The sequence below is a fragment of the Volvox carteri genome (assembly GCF_000143455.1).
Source record: "Volvox carteri f. nagariensis unplaced genomic scaffold VOLCAscaffold_3, whole genome shotgun sequence".
Classification (NCBI taxonomy): Eukaryota; Viridiplantae; Chlorophyta; class Chlorophyceae; order Chlamydomonadales; family Volvocaceae; genus Volvox; species Volvox carteri.
In genome coordinates this window covers 2,544,433-2,562,992 of record NW_003307546.1, presented here as the reverse complement: position 1 = coordinate 2,562,992, position 18,560 = coordinate 2,544,433, and the positions used below count along the sequence as shown (strand labels likewise).

The following is an 18,560-nucleotide window of genomic DNA, read 5'->3' as shown; positions in this document are numbered from 1 at the left end:
GTTCCGGGCGTCTGTCTGGGCCTGCAAACATTGCCACGGTTCCTCGAATGCGCATTCGCGATGAAGTGGTGAAGTGGGTTACTTATTCGGGGCCTGTGATTGGGCTGTGATGCGGCGGAAGCGCTTGAAAGGCTGGCTAAGCGGTGCTGTAGCAAATTTATTTAAAGACGGGTAGGTGGGAAACTGGCGCGGATTGCTTCTAGTAGATGGATGGATGGATGCGGATGGGAAAAGTAACGGCCGTGTTAAATGTTAAGGGCCGTAAACTACGGGCCGTGCTAATAACGGCTATTGAAAGGAATGCAGCGACCCCGCCCCTGGCGCCCCTGGCGACCCGCTGTGCCCCGACCGGGTGGTAGCGGTGTTGAGGTGCTAAGGGAAGGAATCGATGGGGCTGATGACAATAGATTCGGAATTATTACCCTGTCTTTTTCCAATTCAAATGGACGTTCTTGAGCTCCCCCGCGTCGAACGAGCATTCATCCTCATGTATGTCTGTCCGTCCGCCCGTGCTTGTGTGCTGCTACAGGCTACTACACCGCAACGAATCCGTTGGACCCGAGTGGTTCGTACGCAACTGTACGGAGTACGTTCGGCAACATGGGCGGTGATGGTGCTGGCGGAAGCGCCGCCGCCGCCGCCGCCACCCCGTCTGCGGCGGCCGGTAGCGAGGCCCCGCACAAGGTCGGGTCCGCGGGGGCACTTGGAGCGCTTGCGTCGTCGCCGCCGCGGTAGTTGTGTTCGTCGGCAGTGCCGTACTACGCCATCCGGTGCGCGTATGCGTGCCGATGAGGAGGCGACGGCGGGGCCGGACGATAGGATAGCTGAGTGCGCCGCTGCGGCGGCGGCGGCGACGCCAGCCGCGGCTGCCGCTGTGCTCTCATGCTGCTGCCCGTCGCCCACATTTGCCGCCGCATCGCCGTACTTATCTCCCCTGGAGGCTGGAGTGTTCATGTGGGCCCCTAAAAGGGGTCGTCTTTGTCCATCTGATTACGTCACATTATAGCGGCGGGATGGGACAACAGTAACATATCCAATCATTACTCGGCCATTCAAAGCGCAGCGCGCTGATGTTGCGATTGGTGAATGGTGAACAATAGTTGTACGGATTTGTACCGTGCCGTACCGCGTGAAGGCGCAGTACCAGTACTTGGCGCGCCGCCGCCGCCGCCGCTGGGTCCATGGCTGGTGTCGAGCGCAGGTCTCAACCGCCCCTCGCCTGCGGGCCAACGTGACGGATGAGGGGTAACGGTAGCTTTTTGGGTTGAGCATCTTAACGGTTGTGGCTAATCGGTTGATGGGTAGTTGATCCGTACTGCTATCTGTTAGCGTCAACAGTATTTTAAAGGTAGTGGTAGCATTGTCTCATTTGGGGTGGTCGCCCTTTCTTTATGTGGGTGATGTATTGGTGATTGTATCATGTAGGCGCGGGATTAATGACTTTAAGCGGTGAAAGATTGATGTGATGAAAGCGCGGCGCGGCGCGATGTAAGCAGATTTTCGCGTGCGGACCCGGTAGTACGTATGTGCCTGTGTATTCGGTGCGTCTTGGTTTTGTGTGTGCACTCATGTCAACGCAGGAATTCGCGCGCGAGGGCACATGGGGACCCGAATTGCTTCTTACATGGCGCTGGAAAAGGCGTAAGGTAGCTGCAGCAGCACCACTAGCAGTAGCAAAAATTTTGGAAGGGGAGGGATTGGTGGGGTCAGAGCAAGGGGGGGAGTAAGCGGACGCGGTGGTTTTATCAACTGTTGGCGGTTGGCGGGTGCCAGTTGGCGGTTGCGACGATCCGCAGGCGGCGTTGTGGAACGCGGATATTTTTTGGCGTCATTTTGGTGTGTGGTGCATTTTTTTCTCGTCCCGGTTATGCGGACGACAGTTTAAGTATAGGACTATGTAGGCCTTAGTTGTAGAGATGGGTCTCTTCGGCTGCGCTCGACCGAGCAGCATGAAGGGGCATGAAGGTACACATTGAATGAGCAGGAGCCGGCGGCAGGAACCGGCGCGATATGTGTATGTAGCAGCCCGGTCGTTCGTCAAAAAGAAAGGGATGATGTCTTTCGGGCTCGATGGGGGGTCCTCCTGATCCTGCCAGTGCACCGGTCGATGTGATCGGGAAGGGTGGCGGCTTCGTGCGTGCGTAGCTTTCTCGTTTCGCCGTTTCGGCTGGCGACCACTAGCCGGCCGGGGAGATGTGCTGTTTCACCGCCTAGCGCGTCCCTCCCGGGTCTTTTCTTCAAAAACTTGTTTCCTTCTTCTCCAAAGGCACACGCAACCGCGCAAGACCCCATTTTTGTTGGAATTGCAAGCATATATACACACGCTCGTGCGCCGTGCAATCTGGTGCTTCTTGCTCGCTCTGGGCTTGATTTAAAATCCTGTCGTACGTACAACATTTTCCTTTTCTCTGCTTTCTCTTTGCCGCTGGTCCTCTCTCTCTGTCTTGCGCTCTGTCTTTCAAGGGGGAAGGGAGAGACGCACCGGGTGGTCATGTGTATCATGGACTTGGCACGTTGCTGCCGTCTCCTTGACTTTGACTGGATGATATGATATAGAAGTTACCAGGTGGTTAATTGCTGACTTTGCTTGCAATAGCAGCAGAGCTACTGCGACGTGTTGCTGCTACTGCTGTTGCCGTCTCCGGGGGATTCCCCCGGTTATCCTCCATTGCACGGGTGAGGTTCTAGATCTCTTATTAATAAGGGGGATCCATATACACACAGACACGTCGTGTATCATTGGCTGGCTTGGGAAAGAGCCGTTCCGTTAGACCTCGCCTGGTGTCGTGCACCTGTAGAAGCATGCGTGAACACGTATGTATGTGCGTATGCATTTACGTATGTATGTATGTTTGTATGTATGTATGTATGTATGTGCATGCATGCGCATACTTGTGTGCTGGATTTGCCATTGCATATGGAATGTGCAGCAGAGGGGGTTCAATTGCGGTTGCAGGATGGTACGGCAAAAATAGCGCGTGCGATGGTTTTAATTACTTCGTAATCAGGTCATGTTCACATTCACATATATTGGGATTCTTTGGGGGTTACAACATGTACTTATCATTCAAAAGAGATTTCGGCAAACTCCAGTTGTTGAGTTTCAAGGATTTGATCCACCTACCTTATTTCACATACTGTGCACATATGTAGCATCAGCGCTAAGGGTTGCTGCTATGATAATACTGCGCACATGTTACTTGTCAGAGTCAAAGAACTCATAACAGCGCCAGCATCATCATCGGTAATCATCGACACCATCAAAATCCTTTCCACGACCGTACCGACTTCATATGGTCAGCAACCGATGGGTGTGCCACGGGAAGCCGACACCCAACTTGTTTCATGTCTATTCGGACCTTGCCATGAAGCAACTCGGTCTTCCCCATTTTCCCCCCCCCCTCCTGATCACAGCACATCACGACCAGGCAACACATTCCGCACCACCGTCAGCAATACACCGTCAGCAGATGCAACAATACACCGAAGATAAAAAACACATAACACAACCCCACGCACTTACACAGGCACGCACTGGCACATAGACCAGAGCGGATTAGATGTACGGTATGAAGTACATACAGATTGGGTATAATGTCCACGTCTACATGGCCCCACACCACACTCTTCGCGACGTCCTCATCCCGACCGTCCCTGGAGCGCAACCGTCGAGGCCATCGTAACAGGGCCATCTGTCACTCGGCATCCTACACAAAACCAAACCGAGCCGCACCTTTTTTAAACACTTCAAATCACCGCCTTGTCATTCAAATGGTGATTGATGCCCGACCACCGGCATCGGGTTAATCGTGCAACAATCCAGCAAACCCCTGGTCCAGGCATAAAAAACAAACCCGTAACAAAAAAGCAGTACGACACATCAGCGCAACAACGACTTTCCATGCCCCCACCACAGCCACACTGCCGACGCCACACCGCCGTACAGAGCCGTACAGAGCAGCCCATCCTCGCGTGCTTTCCTCGTGTGCTTCACCGACGGACGGGCGGCTGCTGCCCCACAGAGGTCGTACAACAGCAGCAGCACCACACCTCCTCGAGGGCACCCGTGCAGCCCCCCAAACCAGCTCCAGACTCAACAGGCCACGTAACACGTAACACCGCCGCGTCCGAAAAATCACTCGACCTACAGCAAAACGTAAACCCCCTTCCCGAAGTCACATCCAGCCCAGTAAGTTGGTCGCAGCAACACACATCCCACCCTTTCCTCCGTCCGCAGCAAGCCTCGCAGCGGCAGCATCCAAGTATCAGCCTCCGAGGCCGCCGAGTCGTCGTGCAGGGGCTCTCCTCCCTCCCCCCTCCCCCCTTCCTTCCTCAGCGCGGCTGCGTTCACTGGCGGTACACGGGCAATGTCTTCCTGAAGGCTTCCTTCTCGTCGTCGGCTACTTGAGGTCCGTCCGGATTGGAGGGGTAGCTGGCCTTGTACCGCCGCTGGCTGCCGCATCCCAGCGACTTGCGAGTGCTGACGCCCGTCACTGGGTTGACCCCGTCTGCGTACTTGCAAAGGGCCTGAAAGGGGGGCCGGGGCGGACCGGGGTTGGGGTGTTGGGGCGGGGTCAGGGCTGTCGGGGAAACGAAAACGCAACAAAGAAACGAGGGGGCCGGTGGGTTGTGGGTTGCAACGAACGCCGCCGGGGAGCACCGAACGTACGCAGTACGGAATGACTTGTTTTCCTAAAACCCCAAAGCAATACATTGGCAGCTCGTGGACATGAGTGACAAGCTATGTGGTAGATACGACACGTTCCTGGTGTCTCCAGAAGGAAGGGGGTAAAAGGAGGAGTTCATAAAGAGGAAACGGCGGGAGGGATGTGGAGTTCGGCACCCGGGAGCCTAAGGGTTGAATGCAACGGAGACGGGAGCCGGGGGATGGCCGGAAAGTTCTGCCACGGGGCAGTCGGAAGTGGTGGTTATGTACGGCAGCCGGTACGGGTACTTGGTCATCAGGCGGGCTGGATATTTCTTTATGTACCCTACCCCTAGCGTCCCCCGCACCGTTACCCGCGCCTTCAATCCCCAACCCCCAATCCCCAGCCCGGGGCCTGGTCGGCCGGAATGTGCCCCAGCTGGCTCCGCACCCACCACCCACCATCACTTGCGTCTTGTCCAGCAGCGCGTTCGTGAAGTCCGCTCCCTCCACCACCGCATCCTTCAGATCTGACCTGGTGAAGACGGCCCTCTGCAGCACCGCATTCCGCAGGTTGGCCTCCACCATGGTGGCTCGGTCCATCAGCACATCCGACAGATTGGCATCCTGATGGGGCACAGAGGGCAGGCGGCAGGGGAACGGCCCCAAAAGCAGATGGATGGTCTGGTCAAAGCACTGGGAAAAATGTAATGTGACCCGGACCCTGGTCACACAGTATTCAGTTGTGCATGGCAAAACCCGAGCTCGGGGAAGAAATGGCCATTTTGTCGTGAATCGTGGCCATGACATTGCTCGCTGATGAGATATTCGTAATCAATTAATAAACACAAAATGGCTGACAAACCAAAATTCCAAAGCAAAACAAACAGCAAAAATTCAAGAATTTTTAATTCAAAAAAATTCAAAAATATTTCGGCGATGTAAGATGGCCACGCTGCTTCCCACCCCACCCGAATCCCCAATCCCCCCCACACCCAGTCCACCTCCCGCAAAGCTCCCAACACCCATTGCGGCCCTACCTCGAAGTTTGTGCGGTAGGTGACCGCCTTAATGAAGTATGCCCCTTGCAAGTTAGACCCCTTGAAGTTGGCGTTACGGCAGTCGGCGGATGTGAAGTTGGAGCGGCGGAGATCCTGGAAATACCCGGTTTAGGGGTAGGGGTTGAAAAGCAGGAAAGAGAATATTAAAATTCAAACGACGAAGACATCCCTGAGGTCGGGGATGAGGAGGCAAAGTGGGGACTGAAGGAACAGCAATACGCAGGCCCACTCGAAGGCCCTACACCCAGATAGGTCGGCTTCCGCCTCTCACAGAAAAGAAACAAATCAACATATCGTAAATCTTTCTGTTTTCCGCCTTGTTTCACCTGTTGCTCGCCTCACTGCGAATTCGGGTTACTGTGGGAGAAGATCAAAACGGCGATTCACGTACCTGACCGCTAAAGTCCCGACCCTGCACGTCCGCCTCGCCGTACTGCTGCGCTGAGCCAATGCCGAATTCGCCCCCTTTGGAAATTCACGAAGAGGGTTCAAACGGGATGGACAAGACGTGGAGGGGATCAGACTATGAGCTGGTGGCCTATGTCGGAGGGACAGCTACAAAGCCAACCGACCTGAAAAGAACGAAAACCGCGGTTAAGGCTTGCAGGATAACGCGCTGATAAGGTATTGATATGATGCATACAACGCAACGTGTTCTACGGAGCACGCCTTATGTCGGCCCCGGTGGCGAGTCTCATGGAGAGAAGGAAACAACGAAACGGTTCCGAGTTTCTGCGAACGATGATAACGATGATTCTCACCAGCTTCAGCCTCGTAAACGTTTAGATCAGCGAACGCTGGACCAGCCAAGGCAAGTGTGGCCGTCGTGACGAGCGCGGCCGCAGCGCTCCGCAAATGCTTCGGCGCAATCATGCACTCCACACGCACAGTACGAGAGCGGCTGGAGGTAGAGCGACCGCTAGCAGGGCGGCAACGTGTCGATGAAGCCAGCAGCGCCATTTCTTTCTGTGTGGCTGAGACCGTTACAAACAAACTGGCCACTCCAGGCGCACGCGTTACTGGGCAATCTTCACACGCAATAATTTGCACAGGCAAGAATATTATGAGTGATTATTTGGCTGTAGGCAACCATTCCTTGAGTTGATACGGTCCTTCGGAGCGCACATGGACGAGCAACGAGACAGGACCATCAACCACATCATCAACATGTCCCCATTACAACTAATCATATTATGGCGGCTGTAGAAATATATAAGCTGTTGAGTTCTGCTTAACTGCCAAATAGTTTGTATGCTGTATGCCTCCACGGCTACTTGAGGCCAGGCTACACCCATGCTAGGATATTCACAACCTTGATGACACCCTCACACATGTTTGCCTAACATATACAAGCGCACGGTCATGCCTATCACAAGCTGCATTAATATTGCGCGAGGGCAAGCGAGGCTGCATGTCCGTAGTTCAACATTCTTTGTTTCCCTCGCCCAATCAAGCACTTCATCTGAAGACAGAACCGGAGTGCAGCTGTCAACTGTGGTGAAGCGATGGGCACGCACCACACACTGCAGCAGCTTGCGTGGGCACCCATGCCGTGCATGCTGCAGGCCTATTTGATGGATGAATGGATACAGCCAGTCAAGGGCTCATCATAGATTGTTTTTTCTCGTAATTTTAGCGATGGCACTTCGAGTTTTTTTCCTGACTCCTTGCGAACCTGAAAGCTGCAGCACCTCGCATTAATCCGTCCTGAACCCCGGACCAAGCGGAGCGCCGCTGAAGCGCCAGATCACCACGGATGCCGGGCACATGGCTTCTCATGCCCATGTGCATGCAGCCGAGAAGGTCTGAGCTTGTCACCCCGATCGTAAGGCTTACAGAGATACGAGGATGCAGAGAAAATCCGTCTTTTGAGATGATACGGCAAGGAAAAGGCAAACAGCCAATGCACCAGGGGAGAGATTCCACACGGGGTCACGTGGGAAATCGTTCAGCGCGGGGTACCATAAACAGTACCTCACGGTCGTCAACCCAACTTCCTCATTGACTGCATATCAGGTTCCAACGTCTCGCTCCTGTCCCACGGAGCCCGCCCACCCCACACATGACTCGTAGGCATCCCGTTGACTCACCAAGCCTACTCAAACCAGACTGTAGACCCCAAATCACCCCAATGCACTCCTACTCAACACCTCAAGCATTTGATACAACGCACCACCTCTGCCAGGGGCTACTTCCGAACGCATCTTACCTTCCCACATGCAACCAGACCCCACGCAGCCAATGGGGCTGTAACGACGAAAAGCACAACAAGCCACTAATACAGGCTCCTCGTACTTCTCCCTTTACTGGCCTGCTCGCCTTCATGAAACTGCATGACCTTATTGACAGTTGCGGGGTCCCAACGGTGCAGTGTCCTTGTCATCGTACCGCCGTACTGGTAACTAATGTCCCGGACCACTCATCCTGTCCCATCTGGGTCACGACCATCTGGGTCAGCACCGGACAGCTCCTCCGCCACCTTCCCGGGTACATTCATCATTATTGGATCCATTCCCCATACAACACAGGATTGTCGCTGCCTAACCCCTTAACCCCAATCCCATCTGCTCACCCGCTCAGCCCTCCTAAACCCATACTTCTAGTTCCACACCTCTAGTGTACTGTAGTCGGCTGCGTTCACACCGCACCGCACCGCGTCGAGGAGGTGTAGACACCCGGACATCCGAGTACTCCAGTACCGATGTACCGCACACGGCGTGCGCGCCCGCAGGCTGTAAACACCCGCCTGCGTTAGCCTCCCGTGCAGATCACACACACAGCAGGGAGGCATCCCCCAGGGCCCAGCCCGATGCAAAACCCTGCACACACGGCTTTCACCTACGTCCAGAGCGGAAGGAGAGGGCCACCCAAGGGCAACCCAGCGCTACCCTCTCGACAGGGAACCGAGCGCTACCAGTCCCGGCTTGTCTCGTGCTGCCATGGCGCCTCTGGGGTCTTCGTATTCTCCGATGGTAAATGTGTCTCCACAGATTGCTGTCTCCACAACTCTCTCCGCCAACACAACCCAAATCGCTCCATACTACTCGGGGCCCCAGGCCAACCCATCGCAAGTCCGAACTCTTCCATGCGGTGCTCCGAGGAAACAAACCATGTCAGTTCTTGTAGATGGCTACGCAAAGCTGACTGTTCTTTGCCGAATCCCCGCGGCGGGGAGGAGGTGTCACCGAGGGGACCCTGGGCCGCCAGCGGCGCTGTTAGCGGGGTTGGAGACCTCCTTCCGTGCGACTGCCGTGGGTGCAGTGGCGCCGGTACGGGGCGGCCTTTCCGCCTGAAAGAGGCCGTACTTCGCCTGTGGACTGCTGTCCTTTGGCGGATGGTATGCGAACGCGGAGACGATGGACTTGTAAGGCATGTGCTGCGTGAAGACGCGCGCGGGGCGGAAGTTGGGGAACTCGCGCGCGTCTTGTTGGCGCGGCTGCGGCTTCTTGGGGTAGCGTGGCCTTGAGGGATCAGCAGCCTGGGCAGCCAGGGCTGCGGGGTCCTCCTTGTTGGTGCGCGGAGCAGACCGTGAGGCGCGCTGCACAAAGCTCCAGACGTTCTTAGTGAGCAGCCAGTCGCGCTGGAGCATCTTGGCGTAGTGCTGGGGCCCAGTGAACCACGCCGAATCGAAGCCGCGGTTCACGCGTAAGCGATTTGCAATGGCGGGTAAGATATGCTTGCCCATGGGGAGTAGCTAGGCGACCTCGTCCAAATCGGTCGTGATGGCGAAACAGAAGGATGTCAGCTTGCAGTCAGCCTGAACACCATAAACTCATCACTGTTTTTTTCTTGCACAATAGACTATTTTAGTAATATATTCCCATCCTTTGTCCTTAATGCTGCGTAAGATACCGATAGCCGCTGGCGGAGTAAGCACATCAGCAAACCTAAAACCTAAACAAGTTGTGAAAATGGCATTTTTAAATTGTCGTTGCAACGGTACTATAATTACGTGCTTGGCTGGTGGGTTTCCTTTTGCTCGTACAAGTGCGGAACGTGCGCTCGGTTTGACATAAATGGCCATTCCCTCATGTCATTTTTCTTCCATTACTAACACGGCTTACGCATAATGATTACCTCTTCTGATTGCAGCATGGCGAAGGCTTGCGGTAATCCTTGACGGAATTGCGCTGGCAGTTTTTGAAGGGCTCCGGACCTTCTCCTTTCCTGCATCCCCCTGCCTTAGATACTGTGCCACAAACTCAGAATTAGCTCAACATTGCCACAATGGCATCTTTGGCTGTCAATGACACGTCATCTAGCCTGGCGGAGCTGGAGACTCAACTTGGAGGCCTCTACGCACGAATCGCGCAGCAGTACGGCCTGCCTGCTGCCATGCAGGTACCCAACCTTATATTCTAATAATGAATAACCGCAACAAGAATACAGCTTACGCAGGCGTCAGCGAAACTGCCCAGGGTGCCCACCTTCCCAATGGCGTTCCTGGCCGATTTCTAAACCCAACATTGTTGACGCAGTGTGAGATCCCCCAGCCCGTTAATCCGAAAGGTGTAATTAACTGCTAGACCGCGCCATACACCCCCATGCCATCGGATTACATAAGAGACTACCCTGTACGGCGGCAGAAACCCGCCCTCACCTCTCACGCATTTACTGTTGCATGCTCTTCCATAGATTCCTCTCATACACACCATGGCTTGTAATTCCTGTCCGGTGACCATATCTTTCCGCCTTCTTGTCCTGTGCAGGCTCTGGGCCGCTTGATGCTCTCCGCACCGGTGTTGAGTACCCCGCCAGCACCCGCCGCCGCCGCCGCCGCCGCCGTCGGCAGACCAGCTAGTGCGGCACCCACACCCGCACTCCCACAAGCCCCAGCGGACACCGCGGCCGTACACACAAACAAAACCGTGTCGCCCTTCCGTGACGGCGCCACGGACGCAGATTGTGCCCCCGGTGGCAGCACCGCCGGCGCCGCCGCGCCTGCCAGCAGCACCCTGACAGCGACATGCCCGCTAGCCGACAGCCCGGCCGAGAGCGGATCTCTCCACGACGACGCCAGCGGTGCCGTACAGGATAACGTTCGCGTACCCTCACGTCCAATCACCATTCCGCCGCCGCTGGCGGCTCCGAGCATTTTGCTCCACGCCCATACGATGGAGAGCATTCGCACAGAGCCGAGCCCTTCCTTGTCACAGATGCCCAGCGGCATCTTGTCGCTTGTGAGTCCCTCGGCAGCCGACGGCGACGGCGGCAGTGTTGCCGACGGCGAGGGGCCCTCAAGCAGCGGCGACCTGGACCTGGACCAGAACAATGCCGCCGCTGCCACCGACCGGGCCGGTGGCGGAGGCAGCGGCGGAGGCGCTGCTGCTGCCGCCGGCAGCGGTGGCGCCGCCGGCGCGGCGGATGCACCTGTTTCGGCTGCTGCTGCGGCGCTGGCCGCCGTCGTAGCGAGGGATGCCCGCAGGGACGCTGGCGAGACGGGAGGCTCCAAGTGGTGGGTGCTTGGGTGGGCAGTGATAGGATATTAAATGGCGGGATATCGTAGAGAGCTTTGGGCGTGTGACGCGCTACCGCTTATTAGCTAGCGACCTGGCTGTACGGCTTATCGTACGGCTTATCGTCTGCTCTGGCTGGTTGCCCCGCACTATCCCTCTCTCCGCTGCCCTTCTCACTCCTCAACCTCGTCCAAAACCGCCAACCGCCAACCGTCGTAACGGCCCTTTTCCGACCTTGCAGCGGCACGCCGCGTAGCAGCTCCCTCTGGCACCGAGCCATCAACCTGACCAAGATGGTGGCCGACCCTTGGGGCAGTCGTAACCTCCACGTCCTGCCCATGGAGCGAGCAGTACGGCAGCGGTACAACGCCTTGGCCGGGCACTGGGTCACCGACGAAGGTGAGCATCAGGAATTTTCTGACATCATGCAAGTGGACATGTAATGTCAAGTCATGCGGGGACGGACTGACATTTGTTTACCTGAAGACGTTCGTTCGCAAATAACATGTATTGTTGTATATTGTTGTGCTCTATCGCTTTGTTTTGTTTTGTTTCGTTTCGTTTTTATCTCCCTTCCCAACCAAACAATCTGGGTATGTATCAACACCTACAGAACATCGCTTCACCTCCCGCCCCCTTGGTGGCCTTGGCATACAGTCCCCCCCCCGAGAATAGCGTTTATCATATTGATCATACATTCGACACCATTTCGTGGTTCTTTGCGATCTTGACCCCCAAACCTCATCTTTACTCCCACCCCCTTTACTCCGCAGTCCTCGTCAAGATGGAGTCCAAACCCTTCGCTGCTGGGGCGATGAGAGAGTGCTACGCGGCTAAGAAGCTGAGCACCTTCACACACAACGTGGACTGGCATAAGGCCCAAAACATGGTGTGACGGGAGAGGCCGAAGAGGATGGGGGAATGGAATTCGGGAAGGAGGGAAGGAGGGTTTTTTTGACAACAAAAGGCGTGTATGTATGTGTGGGAGAGGGGTGACGGGGGGTTTTAGGGTTTGATGGTCACACGGCAGCTGGGGAATTAAAAGATTTAGGAAAGTGCTGAACATCATAACTTGAAAAACGTGGAGCGAGGAGGGGAGTGCCACGTCCCCGACTGCCCTTGTTTAAGTGGTCTGCAATCTCGTTTTATGAAATGAAACCTAGAAGGTTTCTATTTTATTCTGCATGAGCCCTTCCTCTATATTCATATCCGGCCACCGTACCCTGAGCGTCAGTATGTGCGTCTGTGTGTGTGTTGAGTTTGGGTTTTGGAGACCCCCGCATGTGCGTGTGTGTGTGTGTGTGTCTCCCCCGCGGTTAGGCACTCGCCCGCCACCTCGTGCATCCCGGTGCTCTCAGGTGGCCAAACGTTACAAGAAGGAGGGTGTACGGAAGTCCGTGTACTACAATGATGTGCTCGTCCAGATGGACGCCAAGATGCTTGGGGAGATGTACAACAAGACGGACCCACCCAAGCAGGTGTGTATGTATGTATGTACGTATGTATGTCGTTACAGGGTGGTTATGCTTCACCAGCGGCCCCCTTTCCCTTGGAGGCAGTTCCCTGCTCTCCCTTGCGAGAGAGGCACCCCAGTCCATTCACCCCATCCGACTTCAGAATGTATTACTTGGGTTCAGCAACTCACCACCAGCATCCAACCCAAACTAGCGGATCAAAGGCGCCACAATTTAGTTCCTGGCCAGCTCGCAAGTTGATATTATCACGTCCTACACCGTCCATAAGATGGGGGGCCACCTCCCATTTCCACACTTCTCAAACACCCGAGAAGTCGGCAGGCGGATTTGAACCTGAACACTCCGGGAGCAGAAGTCAGGCCTTAACCTCTGCCAGCCGCCTGCCTAAAAGTATGTATATATGTATGTCATGCCGTGGGTATGTAGGCAGGGTTGAGCTCGGTGCTATTACGGACGCTGCGAGAAGGTCCGCACGTCGGATACCCCTACGTACGACATACCTAATGGTGTTACTGCACCTGCAACCGCTGCTATTTCTCTTACAGCTGCTATTTCTCTTACAGCTGCTGTTGCTGTTGCTGTTGCAGGTGGATGTGATGCAGTGCGCCATCTTGCAGTTCCCCGGCCGCCCCGGGACCCCGGTGTACGCGGTGGAGCAGCTGATAGAGGGGGACTACGTAAAGTACAACAGCAACAGCGGGTTTGTCAAGGTAGGGGTTTACCCGGGGGGGCGCGAGGGGGGGAGGGTAGGGGGGGTGAGGGGGGGAAAAGGGAGGGAGGGGCTGTTCCCGGCACTGCCCCCATCAGGCTGTGGAGTGTGGGCTCGGGGGGATCCAGGTTTTGAGAATGCGTTATGTCGTGTGCCCGCACGTGTATGTGTATGTACGACATACCCTAGGACGGGGGTGGATGGGTGTTGTAGGAATGGCTTTTTTGAAAAACCAGCGTAACGTTGACAGTTGGCTGGATGTCAACGAAGAGACCGCTTTGACAGCGCTTAAGCATAACTGAACTAATCTGATTAACGTGTAAAAAGATGTATAAAGAAATACGTGAAAAGACTTAAGATTAACGAAGACGTTACACCATTCCAAGGTTGTAACTACGTCTGCAGTCGGACAGAGGGATTCCGTTACACTGAAGTTGTTTTAGCTCTCCGCGCAACAACGATAAAGAAACGTATTCCTGGAGAGAGGGATTTGGAGGGCAGAGGAAATACAGGCAAACCTGGTACTTTGGGCTTGAAGCCTTTTGTTCAGCGGGTCGTGCCTTCGCGTTCTGAGACCTTGCACACGTTCCATATCTCCCGCCCGTATCTGCTTCATTCAACAGTGGGTGCAACCCGAACAGCAGCCGCAGCAGTGACGGGAGGGAAGAGAAGCATTATGTACGGCTTCACAGGCACATGCGGCTGTAGCTGTGGTTGCATCAGAGGTTGATGGGTGAGGTTGATGATGATACCGTCCGCTGGTAGGAAAGTGCCAACGCGACCCTCTCCCGCCTTTCCTGACCTTTCTCCCCGGCCTCCTAACTCTCCTACCCCAACCCCTCCTAAACCCCCTTGTTCCTAACCCCCCAGGGCGATGATGTGTTGCGCAACACCCCTCAGGCCTTCAGCCACTTCACCTGGGTGCTCACACAGGGCCTCAAGATATGTGTGGATATACAGGTTGAGGGGGAGGGGAAGGGAGGGGAGGGGAGGGGAGGGGAGGGGAGGGGAGGGGAGGGGAGGGGAGGGGAGGGGAGGGGAGGGGAGGGGACCTCCGTAGCCACTGGACACCGCTGTAAGGTGTGGAGTCCCATGAACAAGGACCTCTGCAGCACCTCTAAAGCTCCACCCCCCTCCGACTCCTGATGCTGGCTGTGGTCCGTACAGCCGCCACGTGATGCCGTGCAAAGCTACCGGCAGCACGACATCACCCGGTAGCCTTCATCTCTCGGGGGGGGCGTTATTGGCAAACACTTCAGTGATCTAACGGAAAGTTAAGGGCGTAGCCCCTAATGTTCGTCATTCATTTATTAGCAACAAACCTAATTAGTTTGGGAAAAGTCGTTAATTAACGTGTCGTGCAGGCTCTTCTCGGCACCCCCCATTGCGCTGTAATGCTTGTTGGCTGTCCCTGCTGGCTGTCTGGGGTGTTTCAGGGTGTGGGGGACTTGTACACGGACCCCCAGCTGCACACCCTGGACGGGGAGGGCTACGGAGAGGGCAACCTGGGGCTGCGGGGCATGGCGCTGTTCTTCAGATCCCACGAGTGCAATGCGCTCTGCTGCAGGATGGGGCTGAAACCCTTCGACAGGTGGGAGATTGTGTGTCTGTATGTGTGTGTGTCTGTTACACATCCATCCAGGCCTGACGCTGGCCAGGGGCACCTAACTGTACCCCAACGGGAACGACTGTCGAAGCACTGTCCGTCATTGGAGGGGCGTTATATCGGTCACAGTCCTTCTCAACCGTTCTTCTTCACAACGTTCCGTTCCACCGAAAGCGCATGCTCTACAGCTGCGCGATCTGCCAATAGCTGCACCCACACCGGTGCCAACAGCGCCACCACCCTATCCTTGAGAATGTTTCCTGACGCCGTCCGGTTTTGTTAGCCAACCACCGCCATGTGGTATACAGCCTCTGGTCCAGGCCCTATGCCGAACTAATCCTCCGCCACTGCTTTGCGGCAGTGTGTAGATCTTCATGATGAGCTCCCCCTCCAGCTGCCCAGCGCTCTGGAGAAACCCAGTGTCTCCAGCCTCGTGTGTGTGTCTGGATATGCATATAGGTGTGCGTGCGCGTGCATGTGCGTGTTTCAAACGGGAAACATATCCACTTACCGGTCAATCGGTGTACGTGCGTGCGTGCGTGTGTGGTATGCATGGTGGTAAGTATGTAAGTATGTAGTGTGTGCTTTCGCCCCAGTTTCGGTTTATTGAAGGAGCTCGGCTTTCCAGTACGACAACGTCTCCCAACCCTTTCATCTGAGACCTCTCCGTCGGCTCCGAAAACCCCCCTGTCGCCCCTTTTCCCCCCTTTTCTCCCCGGGGGGAAAACCTGCAGGTGCGACACGGACGTGCACTGCCAGGGTTATAACTCCGACGCGTCCTCCGCCTCTGCCTCCGCCACCCGCCCGGGGGGAGGCAAAGCGGGGGCCACCGCCTCGCGTACCATGGCGCGAGCCACCAACTTCAAGGTACGAGCAGACGTACCACGTGTACGGTGTACTGCACTTGGGGACGGTACATTAGGACGGAGGTTGGGATAGGAATGTCGGGATGGAGGAACTTATGGATTAGGAACTGTGACCCCAGTGTGGGAAGGGGCACCTAAGAACGATCTGGGTTAGCTCGGTGCTGTGCGGGCGCTGTGAAAGTGGTTGCCATCCAGAGCGAACTAGCGGCCTAAAGGAGGGGGAACCCGCCGTCCTTGCCCCGAGGTACGTCTTCTTTATGGGGACCTGTTCTACAGCTCTACTGGCCAGACTAGCGAATGAAGACTGGGGATGCTGCAACAACACTGCGCGTGCGATGCCGCCATAGTCCTCCTCCCCCCCCACACCTCCTTAACTACCAGCTCCACCACTCCCCAGCCCCCAGCCCGGGTCTCGCTCTCTCGTACTCTCTGCAATCAAAATCAGCCTGCGAGTTCTCTGACCCTCTCGAAGTCGTAACGCCAACTACCCCCAGGCCAAGTTGGCTGAGCGGCGGCGGCGAGCAGCCCTGACCTCCCTCACAGCTACATCCTGCGAGCAGGAGGTGCTGCTGGGGGCATTGCAGGACGTGCCAAGTAAGGTTTGAGAAGCGGTTAGGAAGCGGTTGGAAGGTGGTTGGGAGTTGTGGAGGTTTGTAACTGGTTGTTGTAAGGGCAATTTGACGGGCGGGGGTTTGGCGGGGGGGTAGGGGAAGGGAAGGGAAGGGTGAAGGCGATTGATCGTCAGTGTCGCCGTCGGTCGTACAAGTGCCGTACTGCATTTTATAATTTGTTCTACGGGGCCCCGCAGAGGAGAACCCAGAGGCGCTGGTGCACCTGGAGATTGCGAAGCTGTACGGCGAGGTCGTACTGCTGCCAGAGCTCCGACCCAACGAGGACCCCGAGGTACTTTGTCTTACTGGATGAGATGTTAATGTACGACATGTGTATATGTGCATTTGTCTGAGTTGTATGAGGGGGAGCACACATCGCCATTTTCTCCCGTCGCTAGACATTGAAACAGACAGACAGACATATGTGCATATAACAGTACGTCAGTAGCAAGACATGCAGTACGACACACCAGGTCCCATGAACCTCGCACTGCACCAGCTTGCAATTACTTGCGCTGCACCACACACGCGTGTACGGCAACAACCGATTGCTGCTGCTGCTGCTGGGCCCCCTAACATCCATTCACCTTTGCAACTTATGCTTAGCTCTAGTGCAACCACTAACTTCCAACTAATTCCAACCGTTTTCAGGACGCTCTCCACGGCGGTTTGTTCCATCTGAACACGGCAGCGCAGGGCGGGTCCCTGTTGGGTCTTATGGTCCTGGCCCGGGCCCATTGCGGCATAGAGCCCACGAGCCCCCAGTTTGCCCAGCTCATCAAGGTGGGGGATGGGGTTGGAGGCTGGGGGGTGAGGGCCATCAGGGCGAGGGAGTGGCAACGGGAGAGAGTCACCCAGGCAGAGGTGTATGTGTGGGAGAAGCGGAGAGGGGCATAGCAGGGATCACGTGCGTAATCCCCCTTCCCCCGAACCCTGCCAGTGGTTCGTCTTGTCCCCCGGCCCGCCCTGTTTCCTTACTCCCCTCGCAACCAACACACCCACACCTGCATGCGAGTCATGCTCCAACCCGCCGTTGCAACCCGACAACCCCTCCACAACCTGTGAGGCAGGTGGGGACTCGGCAGCGGCAGTTCCGGGCGCACATCCACGTGGCGTGGCGCTGTGTACTGCTGGCGGCGGAGAGGGGAGTCAGGGGGGCGGCACTGGCGGCGGCGGCGGCGTACGGCGGCAGTGGCGGCGGAGTATTTGCGGATCAAGTGCTGCAAGGGCAGGCTGACCCCGCACAGGTAGATGGGGGCCGAGCGGCTGGGTGGAGGGAGAGAACGTCACGGCACATGTGCGGTGTATGTCTTTGTGCGTGTACGAGTGTGTTCTCTGCCGTAACATTACGTGGGAAGGGAGGGGGGAGGGCGCAGTGGAAGTCACTTTTCCCCTACATACATACATACATACATGCACACACAGACCCGTGGTCCTCCGTGTATCTCTTGCCTTGCTGGCTGCGTGGGTGCCCTTGACTAGGAGCGTCTTCTGAGGGGCCGCGTCTGGCGTGGGTCGGTCTTCCCTTGCCTCAGTTCATTTTGTGTGTGTAGTGGAGCCCCCTGAGTAGAGCCCCTGCCCCCGGTGGTGTTTTCTGTTTGTCCTTGTTTTGGTGGTCTAGAGGGGGAGAGAGCGCGCGACTAGGCTGGCCAGGCGTAGTGGGGCCAGGTAGCCTGTTTAGGGTTCCCGGAGGTCATGTGGCGCCCCTCGTGCGGCTCTCGCTTAGTTCGGTTCGCAGTCTTCTGCGCCGCTGTGTTGCCTATAGCCAGGGGCTGGGAGGGTGCCCCGGTTGGCGTGAGTGAAGTGAAAGGTGTCCCAGTCGGCCTCAGGTATCAGGGCACGGCCGACTTCCTCACCCGGGCATACCCCCGGGCAGATCCCGGTCCTCAGGACGTTACGGAATTCTCGCTCCTGGGCCCCACGACTATGGCCGACACGTGGAGGCTGGAGCTTACCAGCAATCGCGGCCTTCCGTGAGAACTGCCGTTTGAATACGGGGAGCCATCGGAGGCGTGCCACCAGAAGGGCACCCTTCAAGCGACCAGGAAGACCCCCTGCCCCCCGGAAGGGAAACCATTCTTGCTGCCCCGGGCCCCCCCCGCGAGCAGCACTCCTCCAGCTGCAGAAGGTA

At 56.4% G+C, this 18,560-nt stretch overlaps 3 protein-coding genes across 3 annotated transcripts; 1 reads left to right on the top strand and 2 right to left on the bottom strand.

The window, feature by feature from the left end:
- Positions 1 to 4,347: 4,347 nt before the first annotated feature.
- On the bottom strand, positions 4,348 to 6,579 carry VOLCADRAFT_56064 (uncharacterized protein; the record flags this gene model as incomplete). Its single annotated transcript, XM_002946438.1, has 5 exons — positions 4,348 to 4,527; positions 5,108 to 5,272; positions 5,686 to 5,799; positions 6,098 to 6,171; positions 6,468 to 6,579. 5 exons carry the CDS (start codon positions 6,577 to 6,579, stop codon positions 4,348 to 4,350), a joined length of 645 nt encoding a protein of 214 aa, XP_002946484.1.
- A 2,308-nt stretch (positions 6,580 to 8,887) lies between these two features.
- On the bottom strand, positions 8,888 to 9,391 carry VOLCADRAFT_86826 (uncharacterized protein; the record flags this gene model as incomplete). Its single annotated transcript, XM_002946437.1, has 1 exon — positions 8,888 to 9,391. One exon carries the CDS (start codon positions 9,389 to 9,391, stop codon positions 8,888 to 8,890), a length of 504 nt encoding a protein of 167 aa, XP_002946483.1.
- A 2,022-nt stretch (positions 9,392 to 11,413) lies between these two features.
- Positions 11,414 to 14,246, top strand: ssa16 (uncharacterized protein; the record flags this gene model as incomplete). The annotated part of the gene is made up of 5 exons (XM_002946608.1): positions 11,414 to 11,561; positions 11,936 to 12,051; positions 12,521 to 12,640; positions 13,225 to 13,341; positions 14,217 to 14,246. Coding segments are annotated over 5 exons (531 nt in total), but the record flags the coding sequence as incomplete, so codon positions are not given.
- Positions 14,247 to 18,560: the final 4,314 nt, after the last annotated feature.